This window comes from Strix uralensis, chromosome 27 (genome assembly GCF_047716275.1).
Source record: "Strix uralensis isolate ZFMK-TIS-50842 chromosome 27, bStrUra1, whole genome shotgun sequence".
Lineage (NCBI taxonomy): Eukaryota > Metazoa > Chordata > Aves > Strigiformes > Strigidae > Strix > Strix uralensis.
This window is the reverse complement of record NC_133998.1, coordinates 2,642,641-2,661,788: the sequence shown is the minus strand read 5'-3', so window position 1 is coordinate 2,661,788 and position 19,148 is coordinate 2,642,641. Positions and strand designations below refer to the sequence as shown.

The following is a 19,148-nucleotide window of genomic DNA, read 5'->3' as shown; positions in this document are numbered from 1 at the left end:
GCACCCTCCAGCGCTGAGGACCGCAGGTCGGTGTCCCCAGGCTCTGCTCTCTGCTGCCACGGGGACAGTTCCCAGCTTCCCCTCCCACCCCTGCCCCGGCAGCACTGGCTTCGGCTTGGGGTGTAGGTTTTTTGGTGGGAGAAGGAGCAGAGCTGGCACAGCTGGAAGGGGAGAGCCTGGATGGGACCTAGATGGGCCAGGGAGTCCATCGCTTCCTCCTCCTCCTCCTCTTTCTTCTCCTCCTTTGTGCACCCTCAGGGGTTGCTGCAGGTCCCACCACTGTCCCCATTCCTGCGGGCACGTCCCCCCCACCTGGATGTCCCTTCTCCAGCCGGCCACAGTCAGGCTGGACATGCTGGCTCTGGAAACTGGAGAGGGCAGCTGCCGGTCTCCTGCCAGGCATCCCCAGGTCCTTGGGGCTGCGCTGGAGGCAGGAGCTCCCGATGGGTCAGGGCTGTGGCACCCCCGTGAGCTTTGGTGCGTGGGGCACAAGTAAGAGCAGCTACCCAGGTTATCCCCTGCACCCCATCCTGCTGCCCCCGTCCTCCTCTCGCACCCATGGGCGTCGGGTGCCCCCCAGCCCCCCGCTGAGCCCCAGGGGGGAGAGGGGCAAAGGAGCCGGCGGGCTCAGCACCCAGCCTCCCTCCCCAAGGTGCTCCCTGGGCTGTTCCTGCCAGCTCGGGGTGCAGCCAGTCACTGCCAGGATCCAGCCCATGACCAGAGCGGGGAAGGGGTTGCTGCCCATCTCTCCCCACCCATCCCCTGCCGTGGGCCCAGCCATTGCCCATGGCCCCTTCGCATGGCCGGTGACCCCTCGCTCCCTGAGCCGTGCATGCCGTGTCGTACCGGGGGTCCCACCGGCCTCACCCACGTGCCCTTGTTCGGTGTCTGGGGGTTTTTTATCTGGGGGGTGGCGGGGGGCGGGGAGGGGGTCAGGCACAGACCCTTGCAGCCGGGAGCAAAGGCAGATTTGGGCACTGCAGACCTGGCACAGTTTTATATGTAACAAGCATGTGAAATGTATTTGCGGGGGAAAAAGAAAACAAAAAAAAAAAAAGGACTTCTGCGGCTCGTTTGGTTTTTTTCCCCTTTTCTTCTCCATGTGCCTCAAATAAGAACAGCCAGAATCAGCGGACAAAGCCCAAGCAGGGCTGATTGCAAGCGTAGAGCTGGGCAGGACCCGGAAAGGGCAGTTGGACCTGTTTGCACCACATGCAGGATTTGTGCCTTTGCACTCCCCAGACCCGCTCCAGCCTGGTGCAAGCCCAAGGGAGTCCCGGGGTTCAGGCAGGCGTCAACCCCCCAGAGTTCTGCCGGGCTTTGCAGCCCATCACCTGGTCATCACTACCATCAGCCCCGCAAAACCCTTAATAAACAATGCTAAACCAACTTTCAGAGGGTACTAAAGTCCATATTAATAACTAATAAATGATTAATGAGCATGTGTTAACAAACTGCCACTGCTGTTAATCTCTTATTAATTATTAATAGAGTGTTTATCAGGACGCCCTTAAGCTGAAGGGTGCAAAGCTAGCACCTCACCTCCTGCTTGAAGGGAAATTGGGAAGGGGGGGTTGTTAAAAGAATTCACGTGCACATAAGAGGTCACACGCACACGTACGTGTACACAGACTCAGCCAAACCCCTCCAATGAGACTGGAAAACCGGGCACTGGGGGTCTGCGTCACAGCTCTCTGGCTGGGGAAACTGAGGCACGGAGGGGCACAGCAGTAGGGCCAAGGGGCAGGAGCCAGCGGCACGGGGAGGGGGAGGCAGGTGGGAGGGGGGTGTCCCTCTTCTAAGGAAGACTGAGGTGACCCTCTCTGTCCCCTTTTCTGTCCCACCAACCCCAGAGGACACCCTGGCCCCAGGCAAGGCCGTCCCTGCCCATCACCATTCCCACGAGGCGCTCAGCCAGCCCAGTGTCCCCTTGCCTGTCTGGCTGGGGACCATCTGTTCCTGTGTCCCCAGCAAAGGGGCTGCTACAACTCCCCAAAAGTCACCCCGTTTCCCTCCTTCCAGGCTCAGTGGCTGATCTGCCCCCATGCCAGCCCCCAGTCCTGGCTTTCCCAGTGTGGCACTGGGCTGGGGACTGGGCTGGGAACTGGGAGCCTGCGGGGTGGTGGAAGCAAAGCAATGCCTCCATCTGCTGGAGGGAAGGACAAGGACCCTGGGCCAGTTCCCAGCCTCTGCACCCCAAAATTCCACACCCCACTGCTCCCCGGGGACGTGGGGCGGCTCCCGGCATCTGCATCACCAGCATGAAGGAGGGTGGCCCTGGTTGCAAAATAACCGGGGTGCTGCCAGCACCCTGGGCCTCCTGCAGCCCCCGCAGCCAGGGCAAGAGCTGTCGTGGGAGTAAAAGAGGAAATTGGGGCTTTTCTCTCATTTCCTGCATGAAAAAAATGTTGTATGGCAGAAGAGTGCCCAGGAGGTTAAGGGCTGGGGTTAGAGTTTGCGCCTGTGCCAAAGGGTCTGGGTGTACCGTGGCTACGGGGACACCTGTGGAATCCAGGGCTGAGCCCACCCTCTCCTGCGGCAGCTTTTGGGGGACGAATGTTGCCAGGAGTGAAGATGCTGAGAAACCAGCTCTGGTGGTTTTGGTGCTCGCTGTGCCCAGCCCATGTGCCCACACAGGCCCAGCAGTGGTATCAGCCTGACCTGCCCTGAGCTGGGAACGGAGCATCCCCACAGCAGTGAAGTATTGAGAATAATGTCAGGAAAAAAACACCAAAAAATAAAGACAATTAGAAAAATGTAATTTTCCAGCAGGTGCATTTAAAGATCATATCTCCTGCTGGGAAGAGAAACCAATTTCCTTACAAATTAAAAAGACTTTGGCTAAGTAAAACTTCCCTACATCAGTTCCCCAAATCCCACCCCTGCACAAAGGGGGGGACAAAGGGCTCGGCACCCCCTGGACCAGAGACTGCAACCACCATCCTGCGGCTGCTTTGTCAGCCTGGGACATGCAGAGGAACCCACCGATGGATTCAGGGGTGCCCCGTGGCTCGGAGAAGCTTACTAGTCCTGCAGGGCTTAGCAATATAAAATCACAGTCCTTTTTAAGGGCTTGGCTTGCTTTTAAAGTTGGCGTTGTCTCCTTTATTATAATAAGAGGCATCAGGAAATTTGCAGCTAATACTTCTGCGAAAGGCAACTCCTGCCTGCCCCGCTGTGGGGCTCCTCCGGGCTCGTGCCACCTCGCTCTAGCTTGGTAGGGTCGCATTCATCGTGTTAATTCTGTAATTTTATTCCTAATGATCTCTGGTATATCTTGAAGGTAACAAGACTCATCAGGGAAAAATATCGATGCTTCTAATAGATTTACTGTTGCTTAAAACAGTTTGTAGTACAGTCGTTAACATAAATGACTTACTGGGACGAGGGACATACATACACTGACCCCGTTGCTAAGCACCATCAATAAGCCCAGGATCCTGCTGAATCTTAAATGCTCCATTTATACTTATTTTTACAGCGTTATAGCCCTAGATGACGTGTTGAGGGAGCAACACAAAGCCAAGCCTCACTGCCGGGCAGGGATGGGCCGCAGGGCTGGGGCGCAGGGATGAGCAGCTCCAGCAGCAAAGCTGGCAACAGCGTGGGAAGGACCGTGCGGGAACCAGCGCGGGTTGTCATCTCCCCGAGTCTTGCACATCCTCCCCGAGCTGGTGCCGGATTCATTCATGACTCAGCCCCAACACATATTTTTATCAGCTCTAGCATATGGCCTCAGCACCGCAGGAGCAGCCCTCGGCGAGCGCTGCGGGTCAACAGACACAAACCTACCAGCTTGCTGGGTGTGGGCTAGGAAATACGGGTTGTAAAATACACAGCGAGGAAACCGTGGAGGAGGGTGGGCTCCTCGCAGGGGCTGGCTTCGGGGTCACAGGCACCCGCCGAGCCCCAGACTGGCCCCCACAGCCCTGGAGAGGCAGCCGGTCGCAAGGGTGCCCACAGTTGCATGGTCCACCTCAAATGGTGGACGTACGGTGGATGGTTCCACTTTCTTCATTCAAATCCACATCCCCTGAAGCTTGTTTGTCCCCAGCCTTGGTGCTCCCAGGAGAAATCCCTGGCGCTGGCTTCCCGCAGCTCTCAGCAGAGGGGCTCACCCACCCAGCCAGGCCAATTGCTAACGAGTGCTAATTGCTAATTATTTCAAAGACTGAATAGAAGGGAGAAGATATTAAAATATTTTGAGTTTTAGAGTGCTAAAAGAGCAACTTCATCCTAGAGGGGACAGACACTGATGGGACTTTTTTCATCAGCTGAGTCATGTCACTTCATGCTCTCAGCGCATGTAAAGCTCTGGAAGAAAAAAAAGTGTTTTCAAATGACTGGGCTCCTCTTGTACAATGGCAGCAGGAAATCCCAGAAAAAAATATTGAAGGAAAAAAAAAAAAATAATTCCACCTCACCAAGCTGTCTAGAGTAACATTATCTGGAGAGCAGGAAATTAATTATGTAATTTGGGGTGGGTTACCATGGAAATCCCCCCCTTCAATAAAGCTGCCATCCAGAAAGCAGCCCGGGAGGAGGAGTGTGAAGCCTTCACGAGCAGCTCGGAGGAAGCAAACCCATTGCAACAGGTTGTACCGAAGGCATTGCAATTACTTGCAATTAGTTGCAGGAGCCTTCCCAGGCAGCGTGTGGCCCCAGAGCAGCACTGGGGGCTGCCGGGGAGCGCAGCCAAGCCTCCGGCTTCCTTTAGACTTACGAGAAGCAGGTTTTGAAAGAACATCCTCCTGCGAGCGGGGTTGCAGAGACTTGTGCAAGGTGGTTCCTGGCAGTGCCATGGCCGGGGGAGCCCGAGACGGGGAGCGGGAGCCGCTGCCGAGCCGGGAGATGGAGTTGGAGCCCCCCAGGCCCCCACCGCTGCCAGGGAAAACTCAGAGGTAACAAACTGCTCTGCAAACGGGGCCCAAAAAGGAGCTTCCCAGCAGCACCCTGGCAAGGCTGCTTCAGCCCTATGCTTTGCACCGCAGCAAGAGGCAGGGCAATAATTCCTGGTTCCCTGGGGGGAATGGGGGCTGAGCTGGGCCAAAGAGGGGCAAAGCCTGGAGTTGCACAGCGAGTGATGTCCCCGCAGAAATCGGCATTTTTAAAGAAAGCCACCGTGGTTTCAGTACTGCTTGGGGCAGCGGGGTCAGAGCCGCAGGTCTGCACTGAGCTTGGCCAGGACAGGGAAGTGAAACCCCAGCCGGGGCTGCGGACGGCTCCTTCCTGCTGCTCTCCTCCTTACAAGCTCTCTGCTTTTCCCTCCCCATGCACAGACACCCCCCCCCCCCCCTCTCCTGCCCCCCAGACCTGGGCTGGGGGTGTTGAAGGCTTTTCCTGCGCTCATCCCACACTTCTCCCACCTTCGTGTCCTCCTCATGGCCACCCAACAGGGACCGCAGGGCAGACATGGACCTGTGTGTATGTGAAGCCCCCGAGGCAGCCCCCACCCCTCAGGAGTGGAAGCACCCCCAGTGCAGGAACTGGAGTCACTGGGCCACCAAACTCTGTCTTTTGCCCCAAAACCACACAGCCAGGGCTCCCCAGGCCACTGCTTCCCCTTTCTCCTTATTCTTCCCCTGAGCTGGCACCACAAGGAGCCGGAAGCCTCTGGAGGGGCGAGCGCTGACTCCCAGCTCCGTGCAGGGCCGTGGTGCAGGCACGGGGCAGCATGCGTGCCCGCTGCAGCAGCCTGGACCTGGGTGCCCCCGGACCGTCTGCCCCCATGCCGGACACCCCGCCTCGACCCCCCAGCTCAGCCCTCATCTACAGCAACGTGGGTGAGTGACGCCCCAACCCCCTGCCCTCCTCCCCGCCCAGGTGCCAGCTCGGACAGCTGGAACAAACCCCGCTGCTGTCCCTGTCCCCCTCCTGCAGTACCTGGCCATCACCCTTCCAGCTGGCATTGGGCATTACTTTGGGGCTGGAAATATGCAGTGGGGCAAATAAATAACAACGTGCTTGTACTCCCATCCTGCTCCATCTCCCGCTTTCTTCCCCCCACCCCTAGGAAAGTCTGAGCCCTGCCGTGTCTGTTCCTCCCTCCCCAGGAGAGCTGCGGGCCCACCTCGTCCCCCGCAAGGCTAGCCGAGGGGAAGGAGCTGGGAGACCCCCCTCTCAGCCCGACCGGGACCCCCTGCCTCCCCCATTGCCAAAAAAGCACCTCCAGCGAGCAGAGTCCCTCCCGGAGCAGGGGCCATCCCAGCACTGTCGGGGTGACCCCACACGATGGGCTGGCAGCATCCTCGACAGCATCCCGCCGCCCCATCTGCGGCAGGAGGAGGGGGCTCCCAGCTCCATCCCCCCATGGGACAGACCCTCTTGGGGACCCAAGAAGCCCCTGACCAAGTCCCAAAGCCTGGGGGAACCGGTGGCCCGGAGCAGCCCACAAAAACCCCCATCACCCAGCACGGCGGAGCTGACGTTCGGGACGGCAGATGGGGAGCTGGGGCAGCTCCTGGAGAGCCCGGCCGGGGTGTGCGGGGTGATGTTGGGGTGCCAGGAGGCCACGCTGGCCCGGCTCTCAGCTCGCATCCAGGAGGAGCTGGTGGGGCCGGAGGAGCGGCAGCAGCTGCTGGAGGCAGAGCTGGCCGGGAAGAGCTGGGCAGCGCTCAGCATCCTGGACCGGGAGCCGTGCTGCGAAAGCGGGGACGCCTGGTATTTCCGGGTGGGCTTCACCTTTGAGCAAACCCAGCTGGTGTTTGCAGCCAAGGTAAGTGGGGAATTGGGGAAAATGCCCCGGGTGGTGCAGATCAACCTGGCTACTGCAGCACGGGGGGCTGCGGTGCTGCAGGCAAGCATGAACCGGGAGCGTTGGCTTTTCCCCTGACCGCCATCACGCAGACGCTTCCCCTTTTTGCATCTACTTCTGCATTTGCTAAATGAGACGGTGCTGCTGGCGCAGGCCGGGGAGGCGAGGGTGACAGCTCCCACGAGTCCAAAGGACACGTCAAGAATGGCACCGCTGGGGGAGATGCCCTGGCAAGTGGTCTCAAGGGGCCAGCAGACACAAAGCAGAGGCTGGAGCAGAGGTGGCCCCTCAGACAGTGCAGGATGAGACCCAGCAAAGCAGCTTTGTGGCTCCCCTGGGGGTTACACCCACCTCCCCCCCCCTTTTTCCCATTTCTTGCTCAAAGCCATTGTGGTGGGTGCCAGTGGGTTCAGAAGGTGTGTGGGTCAAACCAGCAGCTGGTGGCCCTGAGCTGAGGCAGTGGCCCAGCCCAGGATGAGGCACCTGGTGACTCCGTCCTCATACAGCTGGCTGTGCCCTGTCTCTCCTTGCAGGTCCCCAAGCCGTGCTGCACCAGCCTGGGGGTGCAGAGCTCCCTCGGGGCACACTGCAGCATCCAGCGCCTGATCGGCCGCTTCACCAACCACCTCCCTTGGGAGCTGGTGCTCTCAGGAAGCCCTGGGGAGCAGAGCTGGTCCCCTTCTGGAGAGGAGCCAGCCTGTCTTGCCAACCACCCCGTCCCACAGGTCCTCATTTCTCCCGACGTTCCCTACCAGACCCTGGCGGGCTTTGTGAAGGGATCCCGTGGTTTGCACAGGGCCAGCCCTGGGCACTACGAACGCCTGGCTTGCCTCCTCCTCCTGCAGGTGTGCATGGGGCTGGAGCATCTCCAAGTGCAGAACATAGGGCAGGGGGACCTCCGCCCCGAGAACCTGCTGCTGGTGCAGTGCCCTTGTCCTCCCCGGAGCCATCAAGGCAACGAGCCATCTCTGGGGCTGTCCCTTCCAAGGCTGCTCATCAGCAGCTTCTTCAAGGTTAAAGACAAGCAAAGACCTTGTTCTACCAGCCAAGAGCAGGACTGGACCGAGGGGCTTGCTGCACCACCCTCCCCGGTGGCAGATGAGCTGAACGTGGGCATGCTGATCTATCAGATCTTGCATGTGGACATCTCTCTGGAGAACATCTTGGGGTTCAGAAACAACAGACTTCCTGAAATCCCCTCCCTGTCCATCTATTCCACGGGACTCAAGCGTCTGGCCATGCGGCTTCTCCACAGAGATCCCTGCAAGAGGGTCTCCATCGAGCAGGCAAGGAGCATCCTGCAGGTGCTGCTCTGGGGGCCTCGCCAGGAGCTCTTCGCCAGGAGCAAGAAGACCCTCACCCTGCTCCGGAGCTGGGTGGAGGTGAAGAGGGCTCTGCTGCTGCTGAAGTTTGCGGAGAATTCAGCTGGGGCAGTGGGGAGCCCCGGCCTCGAGGAGTGGCTGTGCTGCCAGTACTTCAAGGAGATCACCGAACACACACTCTACCAAGTCACCCAGGTTCTCTACACTCCCTAAAGGCAAGCTGAAGTTCAGCCCACCCAAAAGGTCTCCTCAAAGCCAAGAGCCCATGAGGACCTGGCCAAATCCACCAGCTCACAAGGAACGAAGTTGGTCCTGGCTGGGAAAACTCAAACCCGCTTCCCCCACAGCACATGAATGATGAAGCTGGGACCAAACTCCCACCCGTGGCTCCCACAACGCCAGGTGTGTTTGTGTTCTTATACCCTTGACCAATTTTTGTGTGATACTGTGAGTCCGGTTTATCGGAGCGTCTCAGGAAAGACAGCTGGGTGGAAGCCACAGGATCAAGCACCAATTTAGTGGCTGATTATCCCAAGTTTATGGGGCTTAGACTTTGCACAAAACCCCCTCAGACCCCTCCTGTGGCCATGAGGCTTTCACTGTTTTAAATAATAATGCAAAGCCACTCATTACAGCTCACCTTAATGCACCATTAGCAAGGGAGACATACAATACCACGTCCAGCCTGCTCTTTTTAGAAACACTCTGTGGCGTAGTCACAAGCATAAATGACATTTTAAAGGGGGAAATACAGCAGCCACACAGCTTCAATAAAACCCAGAGCTGAGCCTCTTAAATACCGGTCCTTTATGTGCTTCTTTGACAGTATTACACACCCCAGTGATGCATCCAGAGAGAAACACAAAGCCAAACTTCACTGCCCAGCAGTGATTAGCCAGAACAGCCTCGATGGCACCCAGTAAATAGCTCGGGTCAGTTTATGGCTGCTGCACCCAGGACCAGGCTGCAGGTCGGTCTCTGGCTGCACCAAGGCACGGCCGCTGCATCTGCTGCTCGGTACGAAACACGCAGCACCACGCAGGGTCTGCGCCCTGGTGCCCAAACACATGCGGATGCCGAGTGACCATCACAGTGAAGTGCCATGCAAGGTCCTGCTCAGGTAATTTAAATTAATTAAGTCATTATTAATCCACTCGCAGCTATCACCTGAGAGCAGCAAGAGCAGCCTCCGTGGGCTGTGCACACAGTGGGACAGACTGTCCCGGCCTTCCCTGCAGCTACTGCTGGGGCAGCCCCGGCGTGGCCATGGACATGGGCAGGGGCACACCAGGCAGTCACCAGAGCCCATGGCTCCGGTGATTCCTCCTAGGAGTCCCCAAGCTCAAAAAAAAACCCCAAAACCTTTATAAACTGGAGCTGTGACCCACCCCCAAGATGAAACCACAGAGCAGCTGGCTCCCAGCTCCCCTGGTCGGTGGGTTTCTGCCTCCTGCCCTGCCCGCTGAGTGTGAGCAGGCAGCAGCCCCATCATCGGGGCCGAAGAGCCAGCCAAGACCTCAGCCCCTCTGTGCGAGGCTCCGTGCAGAGTGGGGGGCCGTTCCCTCCCAGAGCAGCACCCAAACCCGGCAGCGCAGCCTCCCCGCCGAGGCCGGATGAGCAAGGGGGGAACCAAACAAGCTCCCCAGCCACACAAACCCCGATGCGGTCACCACCCAAGCACAGCCGGTCCACAGAAATGTTGTTCAAATTTCAGTATGGGCTTTGGGGCCAAAAACACGCAGGGGGGTTGTCCTGGGGAGTCCCCACCGCCTCTCCTGTAGTATCTCGCCTGGCTACAAGATGGCAGTAAAGCCCGTGGCACGGCAGCAGCTCACCCAAAGCCACCTTGGGCATCTGATCCTCGAAAAACAAAGACAAAACCTGCTTCTGCTGGCGCCTGCAGGCCCACCCCAGCCCCAGCACCAGAGCACCCCCTGCACCCCTGTTTCTGGTTTCCACCTTGGGTGACCCCCTCCCCTTCTGCCAGGAGCAGCCTGGAGCACCCAAGGTCAGCGAAACTTCTACCAGGGACCACATCCATCTCCACACTCCCTGTGGAGAGCAGATCACAGCACAGGCACGGCGTCGCAGAGGAAAATAAGGATTTCTCTAGAGAACCAGCTTATGAACTTCAGAGCTTTGCCAGCCTGTCGAGTAAAGGAGGAACACCCTCTCCCCAGTCATGCCCACCCCCTCTTTGCTCGCCTTCAGCACACCAAGAACAAGTTCACAGCTTTTCAAAAAAACCCACAGGAAGAGCACGGTTGTACAACCACAGAAAAATTGGCACGAGACCTGTGGGAAGGAGACCTCTCCCACGCACCGACTGCAGCGCAGCTCCCAGCCTTGGTCCCAGCAGAGGTGACAGCCGTGCCACACGCCGTACCCCGGGACCCGAGGAGCAGAGCATGGCCCAAGCTGGCGCAGCACCAGCAAGAGACTGATAAAAACATCTGAAGCCAATTAAACAGATCAGGAACACAGCCCTGTCACGGTGTTGCTCCTCTAACAACAGGCTCGCTGGGAACATGGCGCCATCCCCCCGGTTACTTTGTGCTGCAGATCCCACTACGGGAAACAATTTGTGGAAACAAATCCCCACTATGGGATCTGCTCCCTGCTGCGGCTCCAAGAAGGGAGTTTCAGGGATTGTGTTTGGTGTGTTCCATGGGATTCCAGCGCTGCTTAGCCCAGAACACATGCCTGGGGATGACCCGTGGGGGGAATGCTCAGGCCCCCTCACACTTTTCACAAGCCAGAGAGCTCCTCAAGCCAAGCTCAGCAGTGTCAGGCCCTGGCAGAGCACACACTCACGAAGATCACGTGCTTCTATTTACACTCACAGCAGAACAGCCTGGTAAAACCACCATCCCAGGGATTCACTGCTCCAGGGTTGGAAGGGAAAGATTAATCTGCTGAAACAGCACCAAGCAAGCCTCCAAAGCTGCAAGTACTGAAAAAAATTGAAATACAAGGCTTTAAAGCTTTGGAGACTTATCTCTGCTAACTTCAGCACAAGTTAATTGCAGCACAAGCTGCCATTTCCCCTTTTGCTCAGTATTCTGAACACTAACAGAGGGCTGAGGACCCCAACAACAGGCACCACTTGACAACGGATCCTTCTCCTCACACCCCAACTCTCCTCTGGGGAGTTCTGGGGACCACCCAGCCTCAGGGGCTATTCAGCTGTAGGAGTGGCACAAGTCTTCCTCGATCACAGCCACGGAACTCATCAAGCCAGGCTGCGACGCTTCGCACACGCTGGCCTAAGGCCGCACTGATCCTGGCAACATCGAGACTCCAGGTACCAAAGTCACATATTTACACTCAAAAGGGAGTTGAAGCTGACAGCAGCCGTGAGCTGCACTTCTCAGCATTTCACTTGTGACTTTCCGGCTAACACATGCCCCAAAGTATCCCATGAAACACTGAGCAGGGATGCAGCGATCCTAATTACCAGTGGAAATGGACAACCTGCTAATTATCTCACTAAAAGCAGGCTTTTACAGGATTGCTAGATTATTTCAAGTCCTGGTGGATCACAGCCACGAGTCCCAGTCAAGCAAAGAATGACCAACGCCTTTCTGTACCTGCAGCTTTAATGGTTGGGGCAGTTCCAGAGTCATCGCTTCAGAGTGCAAGTCTTAAACAGCTTAAACCAGCAATAAAAAGTAAAATATAAATTTTTATTTAGAATTAAAGCAAATACTTCAGTATCACAAACACAATATTAAACTTCAAGAAATATACTGCTAATTTGGAGGGAGCATTTATTTGCACAACCACAACATGCGCACAAATCCAGAAAAAGATGTGGAGTCTGAAATTTTCAACATCTCACCACCAGAGCAGTTGGTCACAACGTTTCATACAGAGTTATATGTACTGTAATAGATGTTGACAAAATTTCTACAGAATCATCTTTATAGACAACAAGAAAGCTCTAAGAGGCAAACATTGCGATCTATTCTTCTTCTGATGAGTCTCTCTCAAACGTGTAGGCCATGAAGCAAGCATCTGGTCTCTTGGGGACAAGGGGATGCCCTGGTCTCACAATCTCAAAGCCCAAAAAGCTGAAAGTACGGAGCAATGCAGCTAGAAAATAAAGCAGAAAACAAGTTTCATCCATTTGATACGGTACAACAGTTAAAGCATCCACCAAAAGCAACTTCAAATACTGCACTCGCATCTCTAGAGACGGTGCTGTGAGTTAACACCCACCTCTATCATCTCTGTTCTTGTGGAAACAAATGAACACATGATCAACTCGAAGCTGTTCTTCAGCAAACTCTAGAAGAACTGCAAAACTGCAAGACAAATACAAGGCATTCAATGGACATGAGCAAGTATTTCCTTCAGAGACAGCACGGCCTGTGAGCCAATCTGCACGTGAACCCACAGGCACAAGAGGCCAGTGGTTGGAGACTCATAGCAACAGCAGATCTCACCGCCCGAGGTTTAACTCGAGGCAGAAATCTAGGCCCTCAGTGACACAGAAAACATGTGTTTTCTGTTGCAGTTGAAGGGAGATCTGCAGTGACAGACTCGGAACCAGGCTGGTGTTTTCAGTGGATAAAAGCAGCCACCCAGTACCTGGGAACAGCCTGAAATCACCGACCTTTTGGGTTGGTTTTGCCTGACAAGACAGGTACAAGCAGCCCTCAAACCCCAATCACGTAGTTGCAGCCTTTTACAAGAGAGCATCAAGCACTGTAATTAGCCTTCAACTTTCAGAACAATGGAAGCAAACACCAACAACTGTAAAGTGTTATTCCACCCTACTGACAGGCCTTCGAGACAGAGGCAAGTTAAACCACAGCTGCATTTTCATCTACCCACCTGTCTTTGCTCCCTTCAGGCAGAGCACCACTGGGAATTTCTATATAGAGGTTGTTGTTGTTCAGCACTGCTCTCCAACTAATCTGTTTGGCATCTGTAAGCCGTGACTGGACATTCAAAATTCTTGTCCTGTTATTAGATGTTAGTTCTTCTGTTACATTCAGCCGATTATCCTGTAGCAGTAATATGGGCAAAGTTATTTCCAATTCATTTTGGAGAAAGGATAATTCCCATTAATAGGCTTGAGGCAAGAAACACATTCAAGCTCACCATAGCAAGCTGCTTATTATTCATACTCACCGAATAAAATAAATTAGCTGAAAGATTGTGATCCCTCTGACTATTCCCTCGCCCACCTGGGATCTTCAGGGGTGGGTGAGGGACATCAGGAGCACCACCGAGGCCCCGGACCCAGGTTACTACAGCAATTGAAGGGAACCCTGGAACTAGAAAGGGATCACAGTTAGAGGCAAACAGGCAGTCTTAGACAAAGCCCTGCAAATTCTAGGTTTTAAACAGCGATCAGATAGCAAGATTTAAACAAAACCCGAAAGCGTGGCCAAAGGAACTCCTCCCACTGCAACCTGAGCAAGTGGCAAGACAAAGGACCCTCCCGACCAGGGACAGGCACACCTGCCTCACGCCCAGACCCACGAGGGTCAGAAAGCTGCTCCTGCAGTATTTTGAGGGAAAGACTAAGTTGGAGATGAAAATCCTCTCAGCTTGAAGCAAGCAAGGTGTATTTCCATACCAAGGCAGCAGTATGCCTGACCTGACCTCAAGAGAAGAGCCATTCCACTATCACACACGCAAGATCTCATTTTCTGCCCTTGTTCTCATGAGTTCACATGAGTATTCTGGCCCTGCAAGCTAGGGATCATTTTTCCCCATGATATATGGCCCTAATTACCTCCGACCTTTGCATCAGCACTCTTGGCTTGAGGTCAGAAAATTACATGAAATAGTCCCACAGATGTCACTGCCTCAAGTGTTTTCACCATGCTCAGAAGCAAACTCACCAGTTTTAACTTTGAGACCACACCTGAGTATTTGAAAACCTACAAGCCTTTCTGCCAAATTCTTCAAAGCAATTTTACACTGCTCGGCAAAGTTCAGTACTTCAGGTTAAGAATGTTATCCTCTTAAGATATGAAACATCCTTCGTGTACGCACACTAAGTTTCACCCCATCCATATAAGCCTGCTTAACCGAATAAGCCTTCTACTGTACTAAGAGCAAACGCTGTGCTGCTGGCCCCTCCCTCTGCACCATCCTTCACCCTGCAGGCTCACTCTTGAGTTGCGTCATCTCAGCAGATGCAGCAATCGAGGCCCTTAGGGAAATTTTCACAATCGTCCTGTCTGTGAGTGCCAGCAGCCATTTGCAAATCAGAATAAACATGTACAAAATAATCCACCATTTTGCACAGTTCGTACGAGTTTGATTTTTTTTTTTTTTTAAATGAGCTTGAAACTTGCGATGAATAATCTGTATGAGAAAGGCTCTGAATGGCCATATAGATCAAATATTATATGCTGGAAAGCATTAGTAAGCACAGCGACTGCAAAGTTTTATTAAAAAAATTAAAATTTGTGCTCTCTCAATTAAACGAGTATTCAATCCATTATTTTAGGGTCTTTAAGAGAGGGACACTTTTCTTTAGTACTAGCATTAGGTACTTATTTTACCTCAGAATGATTGCAGAGCTATGCATTCCTGATTACCCTTACAAATAAGCCTTTAAGCACCCTGTGCAGAAGTGGGCAAGGGCAATCCTTTATACAATTTCACCTCTTGCCCAACGAAAGGCAGCACATAATGAACGTTGCCTACACTCTGCAATCAAGGAAGTATTTCATAGGGATGTTTGTGTGCGCTTACTCCTCTTGGAAAAAAAACAATCTTTGATCAGCAGTCAAGTACAAAAATGGCCTTCTAAAAAAACTTCCTAGCGCACGTACGAGGAGGAACCATGGCTTCCTTCATACAAGGCAGACTGATGTCCTAAATACCCACCACTCTACAGTGGTCACCCCAATTCGGGTATTTTGTTCCCAGCATCTATTGGGATTATCTTTTGGTTGAGTTTTAAATTAACAGCTTTCCCAACACTCTCATGTTCCACTTTAGGCTCAGTACCCTCGATTAGTTTTCAAGAATACCTACGATTACATAAGGGGATAAGAGCTTTCAATCCTTTGATATCTTTGCCTAATTGTTGTTTTTTTCTCCCCCCGTAGGAGGAAGGCACCTCCAGGCCCTGCCTCCAGCGCGGCTTTTCTCTCCAGGCACCTTTCAGTCCGCTCACTTGCTCGGGCGCAGCTCACGGACCAGCCGCCTCCCATCAGGGGCCGGTGTGTGCTGTTCAAGGCTTCCTCCCACGGTTATGACAACTGCGGAGATGCGATGGGAGCTCTCCCTGCAGGCAGACGGCAGCTAACGTGGCACATGGCGGGAGGCACCGGCTCTGTGCGGTGACTCAGGGGGGTGGCGGCCGCGGGCAGCCCCCCCCCGGGGGAGGGGGGACGTGTCGCCCGGCACGGCGGCGAGTCACACCGGACGGAGGCGGGGGTGCGGGTGCAACCAGTACTACAGCAGACAGGCGCCGCTTGGGCGTTCAAAAAAGCCTTTTTTTTTCTTTTCTCCCCCCTTCCCTCCCACCTTTTTCTGCGGGGGAGGAGACCAGGCCGCAGCGCCCAGCGCTGAGGCGGCGGCGCGGGCCGCCCCTCCCCCAACCGCCACGGAGCACCCCTCCCCTCCCCCCGGTCACGGGGGAGGTGACCGACGCTGGAGGGACGAGGAGGAGGAGGAGGAGAAGGATCAGGGCGGGCCCTGAGGGGAAGGGAGGAGGCGGCGAGCGCCCAGCGGTGCGAAGGCTGAGGGAGGCCCCGGCCCCTCACCTGCTCTGTCCGGTACTGAGGCTCAGCACAGCGGGCATGATGGTGCTTTTATTCCCCTCTTTCTCTCTAGCGAAGCAGTGACTGTTGAGTATCCGCTGCAGGGAGGATTTCACCATCCGGCCGCTCTGGTCCGAACCCCGAAACCCTCCGCTGCCTCCCACCGGCCGCTCTCCAGGCGCTGCTACACAAAATGGCACCGCGGCTGCAGTGGGTCCTTATATACCCTCCTCAGACCACGCCCCCCGACGTGGCCACGCCCCGCGGAGCGGGCCACGCCCCCAACCGGGAAACGGCTCCTGCCCGGTGAACGGCCCGCTTGTCCCTTAGAAAGCCTCGCTTCCCATTGGCTGAAGGGTGCGCAGGGGGCGGAACAGCGAGCTCTTTCCCTATTGGCTGGCAGCGGGAGGGGGGTTCAGCATTGGTCAGAAGGGCGTCGCGACGGGGAGGGGGAGAGCAGCGATCTCTGATTGGCTACGCCCGCGTGGGTGGGCGGGGTCTGGCGGGGTTCGGCCGGGAGGCTTCGGCGCGGCGCCGCAGCCCTCACTCCCAGTAGAGCTGCCGGTTCGAGTCCTGCGTCCGCGCCCCCGCCTGGCGGAGGTAACCTGCGGCGGAGGGGAGGGGAGGGGCCAGGCCCGGCGTGGCTTCGCGCATGCGCTGGCGGGAGGAGGAGCGGGGCGGGGAGCGTGAGGGGCGGCGGCTGGGGACGGGGGGTCGGGGTGTCCGTACGGCCGCGGGACGGCCGGGCTTTCCAGCCCCGGGGCTGCCCGCTTGCCGGGGGAGGCAGCAGAGGGGCGGCAGCGGGGCCTCGTGGGCGCGGGGGGGCATCGCCGCCCTCCCAGCTGTCGCGCAGTGTTTGTTAGCTCGATGCTGAGAGAAACTTTAATTAAAAAAATAATAAGAAAATCCCCCAAGTACTGCAGAGGGCCCCTAAAAGGACGGGCTGAAGTTGTGACCCGGTTTTGGGGTGCGCGTTTTGGGCTGTGGCCGTGCTCCCACCTCCAGTGCCAACATCCCCCAGTTTAGGCCTGTGGGTTGGATCGGCCTGTGTGTGCTCATTTATAGTCATTTATAGTTTGAGTTGTCTGGGGAATGGGTAGCGGTTCGTGATAATCTTTTAAACGGAAAAAGGCTTTGTGCTGTAGCTTCATGCGGAAGTGAATAAAATGGTTATTTACGTAGCAAAAGTTGGTCTCTGCATCCCCAGCCCCATAACAAACAGCCGGTAACGCTCCCCTGACAGGGCAACGCTCTGCTTTTCCTCTGCAAGGATTTTGGAAATCCGAGGCTTGGGAACGTGGTTGGGTCTTTCTGCAGCCCCATGGCAAGAATAAAGTCTGAAGGAAAGGATGTGAATTTGAAAATCAGACACCCCGCTTTTCTTTTGGACAATACTGGTGAAAACACAGATACATCCCTTTGGGGGTGGGGGTCAATCTTCAAAATTAAAGCAGCAAATGTGTACAAAAGCTAAATAGGTTATAATTTCCATGACAGGAGATCTTTGACTCGGCCGTTTCTGAACATTTCAGCCTGAAAACCACGTCAGAAGCACATCACAGAAGTTAGGGCACATCCTAAACAGCGGATCTTGTCCTGTATGGAAAGAAAGCTCAAAATAATGGTTTAAATTATGCTGAATCGAGTTTGAAGTCAGGTATGCCTTGTGCATTAAGTGGAAAAAGATATTTATAGAGCCAACAAAAGCTACTAAGGAGACACTGTAATGATTTTTAAAATCACAGTTTTCTTAAAAAAAAAAAAATTGTAGATGGCTGCGTTTCTTTTTTCTTCATTCAGCTCGGGCTATGGCGCAGCTATTTTACTGCCTTCAGGTACCATAGCTGCCTTTGGGCATTTTTTCAGGGTTTTTTCCTATCTTGCTTATTTTTATTTGCTTTAAAATGTTCCCATCCAGGAGCTCTGAGCACATGGATAGTCCATTGATTGGCTCTGCTTTGCACGAGGATAAGTGTCTAAATCCTCACCCGCCTTCTGTGTCCTGAAACTGCTCTGATTGACTATGATGGAACAAAGTGTATTGCCAAAAGAAAACACTGTCTGTTCTCCTACAGCTTAGATGAGAAGCCTGGCCTGGCCAGCAGCCAGTGACTTGTCTGGGAGTCATGGTAAGTAAGAGGTACGAGACAAAAATCCTTTTCCTGCTGCAGGTATCTGCACTCAGCTCCCAGAACACGACGTAACTGAGAGATTAGTGCTTGCTTTCGCCTTGCTCTCGAGATTTGGCTGTTGATTTATGGGGAGGGGAAGCTGACTGCCATTTAATGCATTACCCAGAGACCAATTTGAAACAATGGGATAGCTGCAATTCAGGAATATCCGGACTAAATGAAGCACATCAGAGAAGATTTAGCAATTCATGTTTTGTGTGTTGTTCTGGAAAGGTTTTCCTGATGGGGGAATGAATGTGTTAGTTGATGGAAGGACTGCCTTGGCATTTTGTGATAGGTTTCATTATTTCTAATAATGGCATTTATTATTTATGTAGTAATCCAGCTGTAATTCCTTATAATGGCACTGTGTCGGAGGACATCATCTGTGCAGCTGCTTTCCTCTTTACTGTGGCACTGGAAAGAGCTTTGCCCTTTGGATACCTGTCATCTCAATGGGCCATCATTCCATTTTACAGTTGAGTGACCTGGATAACGCTGTGGTGCTCTGTAGTCTGCAAAAAGCCCAACAGCCTGTTTTGGTTTTGTGCATTAAATATCATGTGGGATTAGTTCCAGCTGCAGTTTTGCTGAGATAGCCTGACTTCCAGTTTAGCAGTGACAGTGATTCATAAATCCTCACAGAGAAGCCTCTGACTCACAATTCCAGGATTACCAGCTGAGGCAGTTTGAGATGTTGCCATCTCCAGCTGTTTTTTACCACTGGTTTGCCATGACTGCCCTACCCATGGCAGAGTAGGCAGAAGTAACTGTGTCGGTGTCTCAGTTGCTCCAGCTGCATTCCTAGTTTGGCATCGTAGTCCCAACCCATCTCAGTCCCTGCTGTTATCTAAGACACTGGGCAGTGGACTGTAACAGCTGATGTGTGGGCAACCATTCCCACTTGCCCACGACTGCTGTGGCACAGCAGCTTTCAACACAGAGGCAGGACGGACAATTGCAAATAGAGAATCTCGTCCATCGAAGTCCTGAGGCTCTAGTTCATCCCAAGTCTTATGCTGGTGTCCACAAATACACTATCAAAGGCCCCCTCGTTCCACTGGCTTGCAACTACCACAGCCTTCCCATCTCCAAAAAACATGTTTCAAAAGACAAGCTTAGTCCCCAAAGCAGGAGATGCAGCTGGGAGCTCATACCAATTCTC

At 54.4% G+C, this 19,148-nt stretch overlaps 3 protein-coding genes across 12 annotated transcripts in view; 2 read left to right on the top strand and 1 right to left on the bottom strand.

The window, feature by feature from the left end:
* The first annotated feature begins 4,607 nt into the window (after positions 1–4,607).
* On the top strand, positions 4,608–10,104 carry PEAK3 (PEAK family member 3). 3 transcript variants are annotated; one of them, XR_012626525.1, is made up of 5 exons: positions 4,608–4,901; positions 5,650–5,783; positions 6,054–6,715; positions 7,288–9,196; positions 10,064–10,104. XR_012626525.1 is itself a non-coding variant. In XM_074851371.1 (5 exons), the coding sequence occupies exons 1-5, from the start codon at positions 4,801–4,803 to the stop codon at positions 8,287–8,289; spliced, it is 1,779 nt and encodes a 592-aa protein (XP_074707472.1). In that variant the 5' UTR covers positions 4,608–4,800; the 3' UTR covers positions 8,290–9,359. The 3 variants fall into 3 exon arrangements, 2 of the variants coding, with proteins under 2 accessions (XP_074707472.1, XP_074707471.1); XM_074851371.1 differs by lacking the exon at positions 10,064–10,104 and having other exon boundaries at positions 7,288–7,479; positions 7,600–9,359; XM_074851370.1 differs by lacking the exon at positions 10,064–10,104 and having other exon boundaries at positions 7,288–9,359.
* A 1,639-nt stretch (positions 10,105–11,743) lies between these two features.
* Positions 11,744–16,017, bottom strand: OAZ1 (ornithine decarboxylase antizyme 1). Its single transcript, XM_074851372.1, is given in 6 exon segments — positions 11,744–12,171; positions 12,298–12,383; positions 12,916–13,088; positions 13,216–13,302; positions 13,304–13,361; positions 15,816–16,017. Coding segments are annotated over 6 exon segments (651 nt in total). The 5' UTR covers positions 15,932–16,017; the 3' UTR covers positions 11,744–12,040.
* Positions 16,018–16,346: 329 nt separating this feature from the next.
* Positions 16,347–19,148, top strand: part of JSRP1 (junctional sarcoplasmic reticulum protein 1) — a 34,606-nt gene continuing 31,804 nt past the window's right edge. For 4 of the 8 annotated variants that reach the window (XM_074851636.1, XM_074851633.1, XM_074851630.1 and 1 more), the window contains exons 1-2: positions 16,358–16,412; positions 17,731–17,941. In XM_074851636.1, coding sequence (XP_074707737.1) covers positions 17,893–17,941 — 49 coding nt within the window. In that variant the 5' untranslated portion in view covers positions 16,358–16,412; positions 17,731–17,892. Of the gene's footprint in view, positions 16,413–17,309; positions 17,470–17,730; positions 17,953–19,148 lie in introns of all 8 variants that reach the window. The other 4 variants (XM_074851628.1, XM_074851637.1, XM_074851629.1 and 1 more) reach the window with 4 other exon arrangements.